Genomic DNA, 16,752 nt, shown 5'->3' with positions numbered 1-16,752 from the left:
GTACCCTCCCGAGCCGCCAGTACCAGCCAGGAGGGACACGGATCCAGTAAACATGTGGTTGCATTCAGCCTCCCCAGGATCCTATCCACATCCTCGGGAGCCACAGAGTCAAACTCCTCCCATATAATAGTCTCAAGACCTGCTCCCGCCACCTCCCCCGGGGCCACCCAGTCGGAGTCCAACCCCTCTCGGATCCGAGTGACTTTGTCATACAGATATTGTGCAAAATCCTCAGCCCTCCCCACCAGGGGGTCCCCCCCCTCAATTGAAGGAGGGAGCGGGTCACCCTGAAGAGGGTGGCTGGGCGATTATCTGATGACGCAATGAGGGTGGAGTAGTAATTAGACCTTGCCACCCTCATTGCCACAAGGTAGGATCTAACATGTATCCTTACCTGTGTTCGGTCGGATTCGGTTCGTTAACTAAACATGACTTGTTTAGATTGTTGCCATGATAAAGCCATACAGTTTTGTGGCAATTAGTTTATTTTTTCATTTAGAGCACGGGTGTCAAACTTGCAGTGTCACATGACAGAGCTGGGGTGGGTGTGGCCTCCGCATGATGCAACCGGTCTGCGGGCCGGCAGTTTGATACTCCTGATTTAGAAGAACTTAAAAGTAAATGTGAAGCACTTAATCATACTCCATTAATAGTGCTTTCCTTCCTTCCTTCCTTCCTTCCTTCCTTCCTTCCTTCCTTCCTTCCTTCCTTCCCTTCCCTTCCCTTCCCTTCCCCATAGCAATCAGTGCAATTTTTGGTGGCTAGTATATGGCCATTGGATTCCTGTTAAGTATGTGATCTATCAATTATTTAAAATGATTCAATAAGTACTGAATCATTTTGTATGAGAAGAGTTAAAAGCTTCCTGAGTTGAGCAGTGCTGACATTAAAGAACTTCTGCACAATCTGGCATTCCACGAAGGGGAGCATTACTTTTAAGGTGGAACCAACTTATCAGGCAGTGGTAGAAGAGAAGCATGACTTAGCCAGGAAAGACAGACTAGGAGTTTAGGAAAGAAGATGCAACCAAGAATTATGCTGGTGAGGGATGACTATCCTGCCAAAACGGTGGCTCTGGACAAAGACTGTGAAAAGCAGGAAATAAGATCTCATGCTAGACAAGAAAATAAGGAAGAAAAGAATATGAAAAAGACTTCATAAAAATATCACTTTGTTCAGCAGGGAAAGAGAAGAAATAGAAAACCAGTATTTGGTTTCTGCAGCCGTTCTTCATATGTTTTAGTCTCCAGGCCTTGGATCATCTTAGTTGCTCTTCTCTGAACTTTTTCCATGGTCTCAACATCTTTTTTGTAGTANGACAAGAAAATAAGGAAGAAAAGAATATGAAAAAGACTTCATAAAAATATCACTTTGTTCAGCAGGGAAAGAGAAGAAATAGAAAACCAGTATTTGGTTTCTGCAGCCGTTCTTCATATGTTTTAGTCTCCAGGCCTTGGATCATCTTAGTTGCTCTTCTCTGAACTTTTTCCATGGTCTCAACATCTTTTTTGTAGTATGGTGACCAAAATTGGTTGCAGTATTCCAGGTGTGGTCTCACTAGGGTTTTATAAAGCTGAACTTTGCTTTTGTTTTGTTAACCCATTTTTATTGTTTTTTGAACCAGTAATATGCCCAGACCTTTATGGTTGGACAGAGTTAAAATACAAATAAACATATATTAGTAAAATGAAATGCAATCCTAAGGAAATTAATGCTTTATAGGTATAAAAGGTTATATTCAAAAGAAAAAGACTAGTGTCTGTGAGTGAATACAAATTTATACACATGAACTGATTAAAATAAATAGCATAATTGTGGTTAATAAGATGAAGTAAAAATCTGTTAGTAATTTTGACCACCCACAGTGTATTTAAGAATACACTATAAATATATATAGGTAAACAAAATAATTAGTAATTTTAAAAATCCTTTAAAACTGCTGTTATTATGTCTGGTGAAAACTTCTTCATTTATCCTAGATATTTATCTTACTTGTATAGTAAACCTTAGGTTCAGGATGAAGTTTTGGAGATTTCTGAATGGAGTTATTATCCTTAATACCATCACATGTGTATTATTATTCATAACAATATGTCAGGCTTGGCATTATGTGATTGACAGTTTATACTCTTAGCAAAATTCCAGAGAAAGCTTTGTTTAGCAGTTAGAAACATTTTATGAAATCATTTCTCACTTGCTTGCCCTTTTAGAAATAAAAGCTAATTAACTTCTTGCACAAGCCAATTTGCAGGTACATTGTAAGCACAGGTTAGAATTAAGGAGCAGTAATTGCTTATAATGATGATCAGCATAACTGATGTGATAAATTATGATTAATGAGTAAATTAGCAGTGAATGCTATAAATGTCTCTGCTATGAAAATTATTTTAAAAAGAAATGAAGGGCAACCAAACCTACTAAGTGTGCTGGATATGCCTAATAATATTAACTCTTAGATGAAATATTAAATCCTTAGCATAATTCCTAATAGTTACCTGTAATTCTTATTGATTTATCCATGTACAAAGAACAGATTTGACAATCTGTAGCCCAAAGGGCTTAGAAAAGCAATAGTAGATGGAGTTCATCCATTAATGTTTGTGGAGATTCTCAATCATCTAAATATTTAAGGTTGCTGCCTGCAAAAGAAGGCAGTTGCAGTCACTGCCCACTTACCCCGGAGCTCTCCCCCCCCCCAAAAAAAATAATAATTTCAGAATGATTGGGAGCCAGTCTAAATGGTTTAGTCATGACTTGGGAAGAACAGCTGTCAAAAAGTCCTTCTGTGGATGGATCATTGTTCCTCTCACAATAAGTCTTTTAATATATTTTAACTAACAAGAATTATGATAAAAAATTACAGATATAAAACATATTTTAAATCTTAATAAAAATGTAAACTCTCATAGGAATAGTGATTCAGTTTAAGCTAAGTACCTAAACATACCTAGTTTTAAATACTATATCTTGAAATATTGAAGGATGTGGAGCAATTCAGTCTCCCCATGACTTCAATCCAAAATCTGTTTTCTTAATGGGAATGGATGTATTTGTCTAAATCAAATATTCTATGGATTTTTCTCAGTTTAAAAATTGGTGTAATCTAGTAGTTAGTATAAACCAGGACCCTTCCCCCCCCCCATTAATTCTGCTTTCTCTGAATGAAATGAAATTACAGTTATAACAAGCGGATAATACTAATCTACTTTTATGTATATATTTATAAAGGTTTTTGCATATTATACAATTACAAATTTGCATTATTTAAATTTAAGTTTAACTTTACAAATAAGGATCTTCTTTGTCATTTTCACTGAAGTTTGTTAATTTGTTATTTCAACTAGCTGTATATTCAGCCTGGCCAATTCATGGGCATATGCTATGCGTGGGTATGTGTACACACGCATATGTATACACAGCATATTTATATTCTATGTATAAGCATATACTGTATGTTTACTGGAGTCAATTCTCTCTCTGTTGGTAGAATATATAGTTTTAGAAAGTTTCCATATAGATAAAAAAAACTTTTTAATTTAATTTAATACACTTTACTATTTGAAAGAAAAAAAAAAGTCTGCCAGATCTCATGTTGGCCCAGTTCTGTTAATCAACAGAAAATTTCATCTTGATTGTTATTGTTATTAATCTTGATTTTCTTATCAGTATTGAAAATAAAATATTCAAATTAATTATAAATTCCACAATGAAAATTAAATGTATTTATAAATGTAAAGCCCCTAAATTAAGTAGTTGCATTTAATGTAACCACTTTCCATTCCTTGTTGAATGAATTAAGTGTGCAAGGTTTTAGACTGGGATGGAATACTGATAAATTAAGTTTTCGGTTAGCATGCACTTGCTGTATTTGTAGTTAATGTTCTCCTTAATTCTATGAGAAAATTAATTCTAGGCAGTGCTTTTTTTGTAAAAAAAAAAAAAAAAAAAGGTGCCGGAACTCACACACGTCATACAACCCGCCTTGCCTACCCTACAAGGTTCCATCCAAAAAAGGTGCCAGAACTCCATTCTGGGCGTTCTGTGACAAAAAAAGCCCTGGTTCTAGGTTGCTTCTCTCCTTGATTAGTTTCTATCCATTGCTTCTTGTTAGATACTAAGGATATATAGTGTTCAGAATCATTTTCAAAATATATGGGCACTAGAATTTGCCTGCACTTTTTCTAGCAGTTGTGTCTTTTCCCAGGAAAAGGCCTATTTATTGTATCATGAATATATAATTCATGTTATCTTGAGGTATCAAAATATGAAATACTGCAAGTTACAGTTTTATAATTGGTGTGATTGGGTCATGTACATGGAAATATTTTTCTTCCCTTAGATAGAAATGATGTGTTTGTTTATGATCTTGCTTTCAGCTTTATTTTTTCTGCTTTCCCCCCTAACTTTTAGATACAGCAGTTGATGCACTAGGCAAAACCTTGAGGCAGGAATTTGGCAGTTCTTTATCCAGAAGTCAGAGCTCAGTACAGTTCAAGGATTGGGATTTCTGTTCCACAATGAATCATAAAGGGGCCCTATTTTATTGAATTGAACTGTAGGTTTCCCTTGGCAAGCTGAACTATAAGTAGATAAATTAGCATTTAAGCATATACTGTAAAATTAAAAAAAGGTAAATGAGTCCCTGCGGCTTTTACTCTGCTAGTTGTTGCCCAATATAGGGAGGGGGCGGTGCTCATCTCCATTTCAAGGCCATTGAGCCAGTGTTGTCTGAAGATATTTCTGTGGTCATGTGACCAGCATGACATCACAGAGTGCTGTTACCTTCCCACCAAAGTGGTACCTATTTATCTACTCACATTTGCATGCTTTCAAACTGCTAGGTTGGCAGGAGCTGGGGCTAGAACAGGAGCTCACCCTGTCATGTGGCGCTTGGGTCTTGAACCTGGATTGCCGGCTTTCCAGCTGGCAAACCCAGCCTCTTAACTGCTGAGCCACTGCGCCTCCATATGCTGTAAGCATATGCTGTAAGCATATACTTCTTAAATGATTTACTATAGAAAAATTAATGAGTCCATTATAAAATTCTTTTGACTGCAATGTATGAGATTCAAGTTCTATTTATAGTAAAATCAAGATTCAAATTTTTGCACCTTTTTCTTCTGATTATGTACAGTCTATTATAGAACCATGGTGGTAGGGATGTTTTCCATCCCTCTTGTTTTGGTCATGGCCTGTTCTGATATCAGACTGTTTTTCTCATGACCATGTGAAAACGATTTCACACAATTGTGATGGATCTCAAGATCTCCCTCTTTTATCCTCAGTTGAGTAGAAAACATCCAGCAGGTCTGTTGTCCACTGATTAGATCCTTGCTTAATACTAGATCAATCAATATAAGTTTTAACAACAACAATCGCCACAAAATGGTTATGAGGCTTGCATTATTCTAACACAAAATCATTCTTTTTAAAAAAAAAATTTCCAAACTCTCCCCCATACATATACCGTGATATTTATCAGATGTTAACATACATTCTTTTTACATTCTTATATATAAGATACTTTTAATAAAATGAAATAAATACATACACATGAGTTTTGGTATTGCTCGCCCATTTCCTCTTTCACTGTATCCACACTCCTTCTTCTTTACCTTCTTTCTCCCTTTCTTCTCTTTCTTCCCTACTTCCCTCTTCTTCCTCTCCTCTTCTCTTTCCTTCACCACTCTCCTCCCCTTTCTCCCCACTTCTCCTCTTCTCCTCCAACCTTCCTACTTCCTTCTCCCCTCCTTTACTCTTTTCTCTCTCCTCTCCTATAGAAGTATATACCGAGAAGGTTAGATAAATAGAAGTATTAATGTAAGAGAAAATTAATCCTATTGTATATAATACAGATAGGGAAATTTGGAGAGAGGAGTTCCTCGGACATTACCCCTGAATTGTATCTGAAGAAGGATGAGAGGAAAGAAAGGAGAGGAGAGACAAAATCATTATTACGTATCACTCTACCTTGTCCCTCTTCGATAAGTGTTGCAAATGTAATATAGATGTAACTTGAAAATACATTGTTTTCTGAGGCCGAAGTTTGTTGTTGGTCAATCATTCAATCACTTCCAACTCATGATCCAAGGACAGAGACCAGGAGTGTTTTTTTAGTAGTTGCTCTTTCAGTTCTTATAAGTGCATGGTAGCATTTAGTTATTTTGTCTTTTATTGAGCTCTTTTTGATTGCCTTTCATTTTATCAAATGTCAGGTTTTTCACAAATAAACTTGTCTTCCCATTATGTCTTCAAAATAGCTCTAGCTTCATTATTAGTGTTTACAGTGAACAATTTGATTTTATTTCATGTAGTATTGAATTATTTGTTCTCCTTGTAGTCCAACTTATTCTTAACAATTTCCAAAGACATCTGTTTTTCTTTATTTAAACTTTCTGATGGTTGTTCTTCCACAGCCATGTATCACAACAGGAAAAATAGTATGCCAGGATGGTTCTCACCTTTGCTGTCACTGTGATGTCTTTACACATTAATATGTGGTTTAGATTTGTCAACTTTTGCCCATAATCTCCTTATTTATGGCTACAGTTACCATCTCTTTGAATTTTTGAGCTTCGGAAGATAAAGTCTTTAAAAAGCAGAAACTGTTAATTTATTAATTACAATCTTTACAATTAATGTTTTCTGTTTTTGATAAAAATGGTTTATGGAGCAAGTCAAATATTTTTGGAGAAAAAATTTCTAAGTTGGGTAATTACATCAACAAAGCTTTGCTAAACATGACTTTACATTTGTGTGGTATTTTAAAAGAAAGCATATTGATTATGATATTATAATTGAAGATTGTACAACTAGCAGGGAACTCCAATTTGATTTTATTTTCTAGTTTATGGTTTATGTATATGTAGATGTATATGGTTTCTAACAGTATCAACATGTATAATATGTTAAATCCTGCCTGGAACTGGCATATTGTAATGTAGCTAATTGTGTTACAGGTAGTCCTTGACTTACGATCATAATGGAGCCTGCCCGTTATAATTACAAGTTGTGACGATTGTAAAGCAGATCACTCACATTACTTAACCTGATTTTACAAACTTTTTTTTGCAGTGATCATTAAGCAAACACTACAATTGTTGAGGCAACCAATTGTTTGCTGTGGGCTAGTTTTGCTGAAAACTGGAAATGCCAATTTTCATCAAAAATGTCAAAACATTGCAAACAGCTGAATGCACAAAATTTGATCATGTGACTGTGGAAGGGTGACTATAAGAACTGTGGAACTGGATTGTATGTACCCCTGGAGAGATCCGTTGTAACTTTGAACGGTTCCTAAGTGACCGTTGTAACTCAAGGACTATCTGTATATCAGCCTTCCTTTTCTTTCAAAACTTTGCTCTGAAAGTTAGTATTTTTTGTTTTGGTTTAATATTTTTGACATCCTGATATATTATTTTGGTCAGCTTAGATTTATTTTACTGTTTCTTTTTTAGCACCACCAAAGTTTGCAAGAACACCTGTTGACCAGACAGGGGTCTCTGGAGGAGTCGCCTCATTCATCTGCCAAGCTACGGGAGACCCAAGGCCTAAAATTGTCTGGAACAAGAAGGGCAAAAAAGTCAGCAATCAGAGATTTGAGGTATTAGGTCCATTGTTCTGTTCCTCTGAAAACCATTTACTTTAATATTCCTTGATTATTCCCTTTTGTTTCTGAACAGGATAATTTTAAACAACAGGAATTTCAGTTTTATTTGTAAGGTTATAGTTCTTGATCCTTCAAAGATGTGCTATGATTTTTTAAATATTCCCTATTCATGTAGGAAGTAGTTATTATGTACATCCCTGTGGATTAATGGCAGAAAAATATGTACATAGTTCCTAAGGTCATCATTACAGTACTATGTAGAAACCAGCTAAAGAGTTAGAATTATGATACTGGGCATAATAAAGTTGGTTATTGTAACAGCATTAAGAATCAATTTTATCATCCAATAAGTAAATGTTTTGAGGATTGTTTTAAAAAGCAGCCAATAGTGATGTAAGGGTAGCGAAAGTAAAATAGAAGTGTTTGATCAAAAATATTAGTAATTACTGCTCCACTTTTTGTTTCCTGATGGGAAAACATGCAAGTTGATAAATAAAGTGAAGATAGATAAGTTGAAAGAATATTATGCAATACATTATGATAGTGTGTTTCCCCTTCAGAATGCCGCTCATGTTCTTGATTATTTTGCCTCTAACATCAACATGGACGCCCCTTTTTAAAATGTTGGGACTTGAAAAACCCTGCTAGTTTTTAATGAAATTTACAATTATACACCAACTAAGCAGTCAGACCAAAAACAAAACTCCACAACTCTTATGAGTCTTGTGCGTAAATGTAGCTGTAGACTATTTACTCTGCATATCATTTGGAGTAATTAAACTTTACTGGGAATTTATATGATGGGATATAATTGATAACACTTAAGAAATCTCTCTAGCATATTTTTCTGAAACTGGATTTCACTAAACTGAATGTAGTCATATTCCCCCCAGACAGAACCAATATGAAACAACATTCTTCTTCCTCCATCCTATTGGTTGCCCTTGATTTTCAGGTTGATTTACTTTTTAGATACCTTTGCCTAAAATCTTCCTTCAGCCACACTATTTACAGAATCCTACTGGCATTTTATTACATCTTTATCAGTATAACTTTATGATAAGTTGATCTCCAGATTTGGCCTCGAGATCTTTTTTTTTTTAAAGAGAGATTCCTGAAATTAAAAAAAAAGTGTTCTCAACAGCTCCAAGCTCAGCTTTATTCAACTATAAACCAACTCTCAGTTGTCTTTTCCAAATAAACTTTATTTTAATCTTTCACTGATTCTTTACAACTTGAAGAGAATGTACAAAAGCTCTCTTCAATCATCTTTCTTAAGCTCCTAATGCAGGGGTATTCAAACTTGCCCCTTTTATGACTTGTGGACTTCAACTCCCAGAATTCCTCAGCCAGGCACAGTGGCTGAGGAATTCTGGGAGTTGAAGTCCACAAGTCATAAAAGGGGCAAGTTTGAAGACCCCTGTCCTATTGTCAAATCATATGTGTTGACTGCTAGTTATTTTTTGTCTGTGAAAGCTCTGTAATAGCGACAGAGTAGCAGCCATAGATATCCTGATCCTAAAACCAGCATAGTAATTACATTTTAACCTCACTCAGAAGAATTATGAGAATCTGCAGTTCACAATATGTTATAATAAGCAAATTAACTAAACACTATGTTTTGTTATATTTCATAATACATTAGAATAATGGATGGAGAGCCACTGACATGGAGCCATAGTTAAATGCTGCATTTTCCTTCTATTCTCTCCTTTTTTTGACCAGGAACAGCATTGCTATGAATTCTCTTGATGCAAGTTTTCTTGAATGTCTATCCGTGCTCCCATAAGTCTTTAATTACACTATGAATCCTACATTTAAATCATGCTCCAGTTGCTAAAAAGAATTTAATTAAAATATGCCTGAATAATTGTTCTTTACTGGGACTGCACTGCACTTTGGAATCAAAGAGAAAATGTGTGCTTTGGAGCAGACGTGAGATTGTACATAGCACCTGTTGGCAACTCCTTAAATTAATTAAACATTTTTACTTAAGTACTTCTTTCTTCAATAAAACTATGAATTGTCACAATTCTTGATTGATGCCTGATCTTTTTCAGCTCTGGATAATTTAATTTATGTTTATTGACTAATTTATTATTAGTTATTATTAACTAATTTAATAAATATATATAATGATATTTGCATGTTTTCAGAGGAAGCATGTGTGTGTCTCCAGGCAAAACAAACATAGTGGTGGCCGTCTAGTCTTTCCATTTATATTCTCTTCTTAGATACAATCAATATTTCGTATTTGTAACTGCAACTTGTAGCACTTTAATTTATATACACAGTATCAGAAACTGTTATGCCTTCAGATTTTTGACAGAATAAACATTGTACAATCATTATTTGATAGCACGTTGTTTGCCTTCGTGAAATGTGGAGTGAAGAATTTTTTCATCCACTATATCCCTCAAAAGATTTTAGCAGAGCCTTTTTATGTTACTATTATCTTTCTATTATTTTTTATGTTAGGTCTTATTTTATCACAAGCTGAAAGAATGTTTCATGTATTGCTTTCAACATGGAAAGCATCTTTTCCTGCTCTTTCACGCATTTGTAAATAGTCTTTATAGTAGAAGTCATTTGTCAAGCAAGATTTTATAGTCCAAGGTATTTCATCATCTCATATAGTAACCAATATTCCTCAAATAAAGAGATAGGAAGGCAATTCCTCCCATATAACTCTGAAAATCAGTGAAGGTTTACATTCACAATTCAAGTAGGCCAGTTATGCCGCCCAGCTGTTCTCTTACAGCTGAGTTTCTCACAGGTGGTGCCAAGGTCAAAAGAGTCTTATCTAAGGTCTGGGCTTCGAGCCAAGTCTCTCTTAGGAAATAACAGGTTGTAATACCAAACCTTGCCACAAGATGTCACCGATGCTGTTTAAGGTTTTTTAAGTCCAAAATTTTTATAATCCTTTTTCCAATTTTATTTCTTTTTTGTAGATAAAAGCCAAAGTCTCCAATAAAAATAGGAAAAATTTTGGTCCCCAAGTTTCAGGGACATTTAATTCCCCTGGGTAGTCAGTCGCTGCTATTCTTAGAGGGTGGGATAGAAATTTCCTTCCCTCTCTCCTCACAGGGGGAAAAATACTTCAGGCAGCTTTTACAGGAAAAGAAAGTATTTAGGGTAAAGAGAAGATTGGATCTCACTCAGTTTCATCTGCGTTGCTTTCGAAGTGCTTGGTGGTAAGTTTGACTTCGGCTGTCTGCAGCCTAGTGATGGCCCATATTACTATGGCCGGTCTTTCCTCCGCCAGTTTGGAGGGCTACCCTGGATCTAGAGGAAGGGCTGCCGCCCTCCCGCAATCAAGCAGGGGTTCTCTCCTTGCTTGTTGCCCCTACAGGGCAACTTTTGACCTTTTCCAGAGTCCCCCAGAGGAGCAAAACAGAACGCGGAAGATGGAGCTTGCCTTCCAGTGGCCGCGGCGGCTGCAATGGCAAACTGGAAGTTCCTCTTTCTATTATTTTTTTATCCAGATAGAAAAATGCATGTGGCTGTTTAAATATAAAAATCTACCTATATACTTGACCTAAAATATATGTGTGTGTGTGTGTGTGTGTATGTATGTATGTATATATACACACACACACATATAGCCATTTGTCCAAAATGGTATAGGGCCGTGGTGGTGAACCTATGGCACACGTACCACAGGTGGCACGCAGAGCTCTCTCTGTGGGCATGCGCGCCGTCGTCCCAGTCCTATGCCTTCAGCTGGTTTTTATAAAACCTTTTCGCCATTTGCAAAAAAAAAAAAAGTTTCAATCAATCAATCAATTTCAACTTCTCACAGGAAAAAATAAGATCTCACAAAGTTGGAATTGATTGATTGAACTTTTTAGTCCCACCCAGTCTGCCGTTACCACCGCAGCCATGCCCATGCAATGGGCCACACCCCCAATGGGCCACGCCCACCCGGTACCCGACGATACACAAATGGGTTTTGGGTTGCGGTTTGGGCACTCGGTCTCTAAAAGGTTTGCCATCACTGGTATAGGGTTTCCTACCTGAGCAGGGGGTTGGATTAGACGACCTCCAAGGTCCCTTCCAACTTATTATTATTATTATTATTTTATTCTTTTTATTATTATTATATACACACATATATACATACATGCATGTGCATGTGCATGTGCACATGCACACAAACACACACATATGGATGTTTTTTCCCAACAATGTTAACTTAATTGATATTTTTGTATTTGCCAGACTAAAGGATCAAAATATAATTGCTAATTATATGTATGTATAGCTGTGAGTAGGATATGATTGATTATACTATCTACAAGAGAGAGATGACCAATATTGTGGTTAGATCATAGAGAACAAAAGTTGGATAAAAATATGTAATATAATAGAATCCATGTTAGTTGGTACTGAATCTTTTTTCCCCCCTTCATTTATCATAGCACGACTCCTAGAGGCATTGAGAAATCAGTAGGATTAAGAATATCAGTGTCACAGGTTCAACAGCTTCTGAATAAGTATAGGACCATTACATATGTAATAACACAATCCTGAATAGGAACTTGTCCACCTGTTGGTTGTTAAGGTGAAGACTCAGATAGGATAACCTGAAGGTAGCATTTTGAGTCAAGTTTATTTTTGAACCATTCATTCATGCTTCCGTGCATAGAATCTTACTGTTATCTATGTCTTTGTTGGATGTGGAAACATTCTCCTATATTGAAGGTATACTCAAATGTGGATATGTGTATGGAGGGTGCCTAGCTGAAAGCAACTCAGGATAAATTGCATGTGCTTTTATGCTCTACACTAACTTTGGCTGTGAAAGAGTAAATTTATGGTCTTCTGTGACAGAACAATTTTCAGTTTTCTACCCCACTGCAGATATCAAAAGTATGAGACAAAATTTATAAAGCAGTAATTGAACCGAGTTTATATAGAAGATAGATTAAGAATCTTTGGTACTCAAAGCTGGGTATTCACCATTCTGCAGTTTTGTGCCTGTTCCTGTGGTTGTTTATACTATCTACAAGAGAGAGATGGCCAATATTGTGGTTAGATAATGGAGAACAAAAGTTGGATAAAAATATGTAATATAATAGAATCCTAAGACAACTGAATGGGTGCTCTGTGTAATGAAATTACAGGTAATCATAGTTACCAGCACAATTGGGACCAAAATTTCTGTTCCTAAGCAAGGTAGTTGTTAAATGAGTCATGCCCAATTTTATGACCTTTTTGCCATAACTGTTAAATCATTACAGTTTGTTAAGTGAATCATGTGATTGTTAAATGAGTCTGGTTTTCCCCATTAACTTTGCTTATCAGAAGCCAGTTGAGAAGGTTGCAAATGATAATTACATGACCCTGGGACACTGCAACTGCAACCGGATATCTTCGAGACTGCCTCCTGCCGCAGAGTACCTCCCATCGACCGGTACGCTCCCATAGAGTGGGTCTCCTCAGGGTGCCGTCAGCCAGACAGTGCCGGCTGGCGACCCCAAGGGGGAGGGCCTTCTCTGTGGGAGCTCCCACCCTCTGGAATGAACTGCCCCCAGAGATCAGGGTTATCCCTGATCTCCCTTCNAGCTTGCAGGACTGGCCTAGGGTAATTTTTAGGGGGGTTTTAATTATATTTTAAATTCGACAAATATTTAATATTCTTTTTAATTAATTTTAAATTTGTATTGTTTTGTATGTATTTTAAATAGATTGTCAGCCGCCCTGAGTCCTACGGGAGAAGGGCGGGATATAAATTCAAATATAAATAAATAAATAAATAAAATAAATAAATACTTCCCAGTTGCCAAGCACCCATATTTTGATCTCTTAATTGTGGGAATGCTGCAGTGGTTGTAATTTGAGGACTGTTTATAAGTCATTTTTGACAGTGCTGTTGTAACTTCAAATGGTTGATAAATCAATGGTTGTAAATTGAATATTAGAGGTAGTCCTCGACTTACAACAGTTCATTTAGTTCATAAAGTTACAGCAGCACTGAAAAAAATGTGACTTATGATCGTTTTTCACAGTTACGACCTTTCCAGCATCCCCATGATCTTATGATCAAAATTCAGATGCTTGGCAACTGGTTCATATTTATGACCATTATTGTCTCCCGAGGTTATGTGATCACCTTTTGCGACCTGATAAGCAAAGTCAATGGGGAAACCAGAGTCACTTAACAACCGGGTTACTAACTTATCAGTTGCAGTGATTTACTTAACAACCGTGTCAAGAAAGTTCATAAAATGGGGCAAAACTCACTTAATAAATGTCTCCTTAACAGCATGAATTTAGGGCTCAATTGTGGTTATAAGTGGAGGACTATCTGTACCTGTAGGCCCAAAATAAGAATTATTCTCCAAGTACTTAGGTAACCAAAACTTCTAGAACGCCTAACACAGTAATGTCAAAATTTTCCAAAATTTCCTTATGACTAGGCAGTTTGACCTTTGTTGTTTATGTTTATGTTTATGTTTACTTAACGGTTTAAGATTATATTGCCATCTGATGGGCATCCAATAAGTTATTTTAGGATTCAGAGATGATAATCTGAAAATAGAGTGAAAAGCCAAAAATAATGTGAGAGTTACGGCGTTAGAGAGGAAGAGAGGTAAATCAATACACATTTTTTCAGCTTGCCAGGAGTGGAGGCAGTTGAGCCCCTGGAACAGACAAGGCAACATTTTGTCTAGAACTTGGAGTCTACTCTGAAGTTCAAAATATCTTTGACTTTTGCAGCCTTGCATACTTTTCTGGAAGAACGGAAAGGATAAAGGACAAACAATAACAACTGGAGCAACTTTGGTAACATATTTCATCAATGACCTGAGCATAATTTTCAGACAGTGGTCTGTCAGCCAGAAATATTTTAAATATGTCATTGTCTGTTGCAGACAAGACCAGGGGATGGTCTGATAACACACTTTGTAACTCAAGACAGTTGACCTATTGCTAAGAATATTTTTATGGGAAACATTATTTTTAGTGTGCAGCTTTCCCTCTTCTTCTTAAATAGGTATTACATTAGGAAAATCAAGAAAGCTTCTTTACCTTAATTGTTGCAAATAGGAATATAGATAAAAGATTCAGGTGAGAACAATTTATAATACAGTGCTGCAATCTAATAAGCTTGCTATATAACTTTTTCTGTGTGGAGAAATTTACAATACAAAGATGTTTTCTTACATTAAATGCAAAATTACCTTAGCTGGCTAAGTTATCCTTTCTACATAGCTATATTTTATAAGTTCAAAAGGGAAAAAGTGGTCTATAAGTCACTGGTCTTATTCTGTTTGGGTAAAACTTGCCAATCTCTGTCAGACAGCTGTCTTCTGTGTTTTCAATGAAAATTAAATTTCATAGGATTCTTGCCAGAATATTTTTTCCAGATTTGGTGGGTGCAGCAGAGTAAGTTTGGTAATAATAAAGCACAACAGTAGAGATGTCGTCTAATTGTCTGGAAAAAGACTCATTAGAAGGGTTTTTTTTAGGAAATGGAAATAAAATATAGATGAATTTAATAGAAGGGCCATTTGCTAATGTTAATTGGAAGAAATGGCCATTAATATATGTGAAATATTTATTGTTTATTTAAACGTTTATATAGCCACTCATCTTACTTCGAATTCTGGGCGGCTTCCAATCAGCCAGAATCTAGAAACACAAAAATTCTGAAATCAGGATCTGGGACTGACCACAGAGGGCCAGAACACAGTATAGGTCTTAAGCACCAGGAATACCTTCCCCAGGAATGGGCTGCCACTTGTCTCCCAACATCTTTTCCCATACCTGTGACCACATTCTTTTCTCCTGTCCTCTCCCGTCTTCCCCCCACCAGCCTCCCTTTGGTACCTCCTCCTTTTCCAATGTCGTGCAATAACATTCACCTGCAGACAAATGAGAGTAGAGACGAATAAACCTGATTAGAGGTGTTTCTTCCTAGCATTCACTGCCCCAGCACAGTCACCTAAGCCAATCACCTTCCTCACTTACTCCTTTCATCTCCCCCTGCCCAGCACTTTGTTCTCACCCAGATGATTAAGGAAAGCTTATCCCCATGAGCCTTGCAGGTAAAGCCCCCTCCCAATCTCTCATTTGAGAGTGGCAAAAAGGTCCTTTGCTCAAAAATCACTACACATGGTAAGTCTTAGCCATTCTTGATCTTTCCCAGCTGGGAACAGTGATATTGACCAGTTCAGTTGATTTGGGATCTGCAATTCATTGCAGACCATAGTCTAAGGTTCCAAATGAGAAAGCTGTAGGAGGCAAGCTGGCTTTAAATCACAACTGCCAACTTGCTCTTGCTTCCACTGTTGCTAATTACCTGACTAATAGGAATCTCCCCTCTCCTGACAAGGTGCCATTGCCCTAAACCTGCAGTCCTCCAGTCTAATAAGCCTCCACTTTCTCCCATCCCTCTGGTGGTCAAAGCTGTTCAGCAGGCTTTCCTGCCATATTGCTGCTCTTCCAGGAGCCAGCCCTGTGCCATCATCAACTGAATAAAAAAGTAGCTTGATCTGCGAAGCGCCAGTGTTGCTTTAGATTCCATGCAGCAGAGAAGGTGTCACCAGCTGCCATTCTGCATCTTTGCTGCGCAGGAGAGCCCAATAAGGCTATGCTGTTATCCAACAGCTCCACAATCTGCCTCCATTCTGGGCTTTGTCCCATTGCTGCTATTTTCCACACTCCAGGCTCTCCCAACTCCAGAGTTTTTCAACTCTCCAAACCATTCAAGACTCCATTGATGGTTCTCTGTTACTGTAGTCAGGGTCAACACTCAATTCACATAACCTCCATGACATACTATAATTTTCAAAACAGGTGAGAATATTACTCCTGCATCCATCTTATTGCCGTCTTAAAAAAAACCAAAAACCAGGATAGGGAGAGAGAGAGGACTAGCGATCGGATGTGGGGGGAGGAAGGATTGAATGAGAGAGTGGTAGCCAGCAAGGGAGTGGAGCAGATGAAATGGGAAGGATGGTGGGGAGGTGGTGGGGGATTGGATACGGTAGTTGAAAGTGGGGGGAGTGAACGACATGAGCACAGGCACGGAGGGGATGGGCCCCCAATGCCCTCAGGGACCCCCCGTTGGAGGAAAGGTAGGGGGGAGGTGAGTGGGTACGGGAGAGAGAGCACCCCCGCAACGCTGGTGACCG

General features: G+C 37.3%; 1 protein-coding gene across 1 annotated transcript in view; it reads left to right on the top strand.

Moving 5' to 3' along the window:
* PTPRD (protein tyrosine phosphatase receptor type D) overlaps positions 1-16,752 on the top strand; it is a 282,311-nt gene that overhangs the window by 43,986 nt on the left and 221,573 nt on the right. The window contains exon 2 of the mRNA XM_015828512.1: positions 7,458-7,603. Within this exon, the coding sequence (XP_015683998.1) occupies positions 7,458-7,603 (146 nt within the window). The remainder of the gene's footprint in view (positions 1-7,457; positions 7,604-16,752) is intronic.

Source organism: Protobothrops mucrosquamatus, unplaced genomic scaffold (assembly GCF_001527695.2).
Source record: "Protobothrops mucrosquamatus isolate PMUCROS unplaced genomic scaffold, P.Mucros_1.0 scaffold_225, whole genome shotgun sequence".
NCBI lineage: Eukaryota > Metazoa > Chordata > Lepidosauria > Squamata > Viperidae > Protobothrops > Protobothrops mucrosquamatus.
The sequence above is the reverse complement of the archived record's forward strand: the minus strand, read 5'-3'. Positions and strand labels throughout refer to the sequence as shown.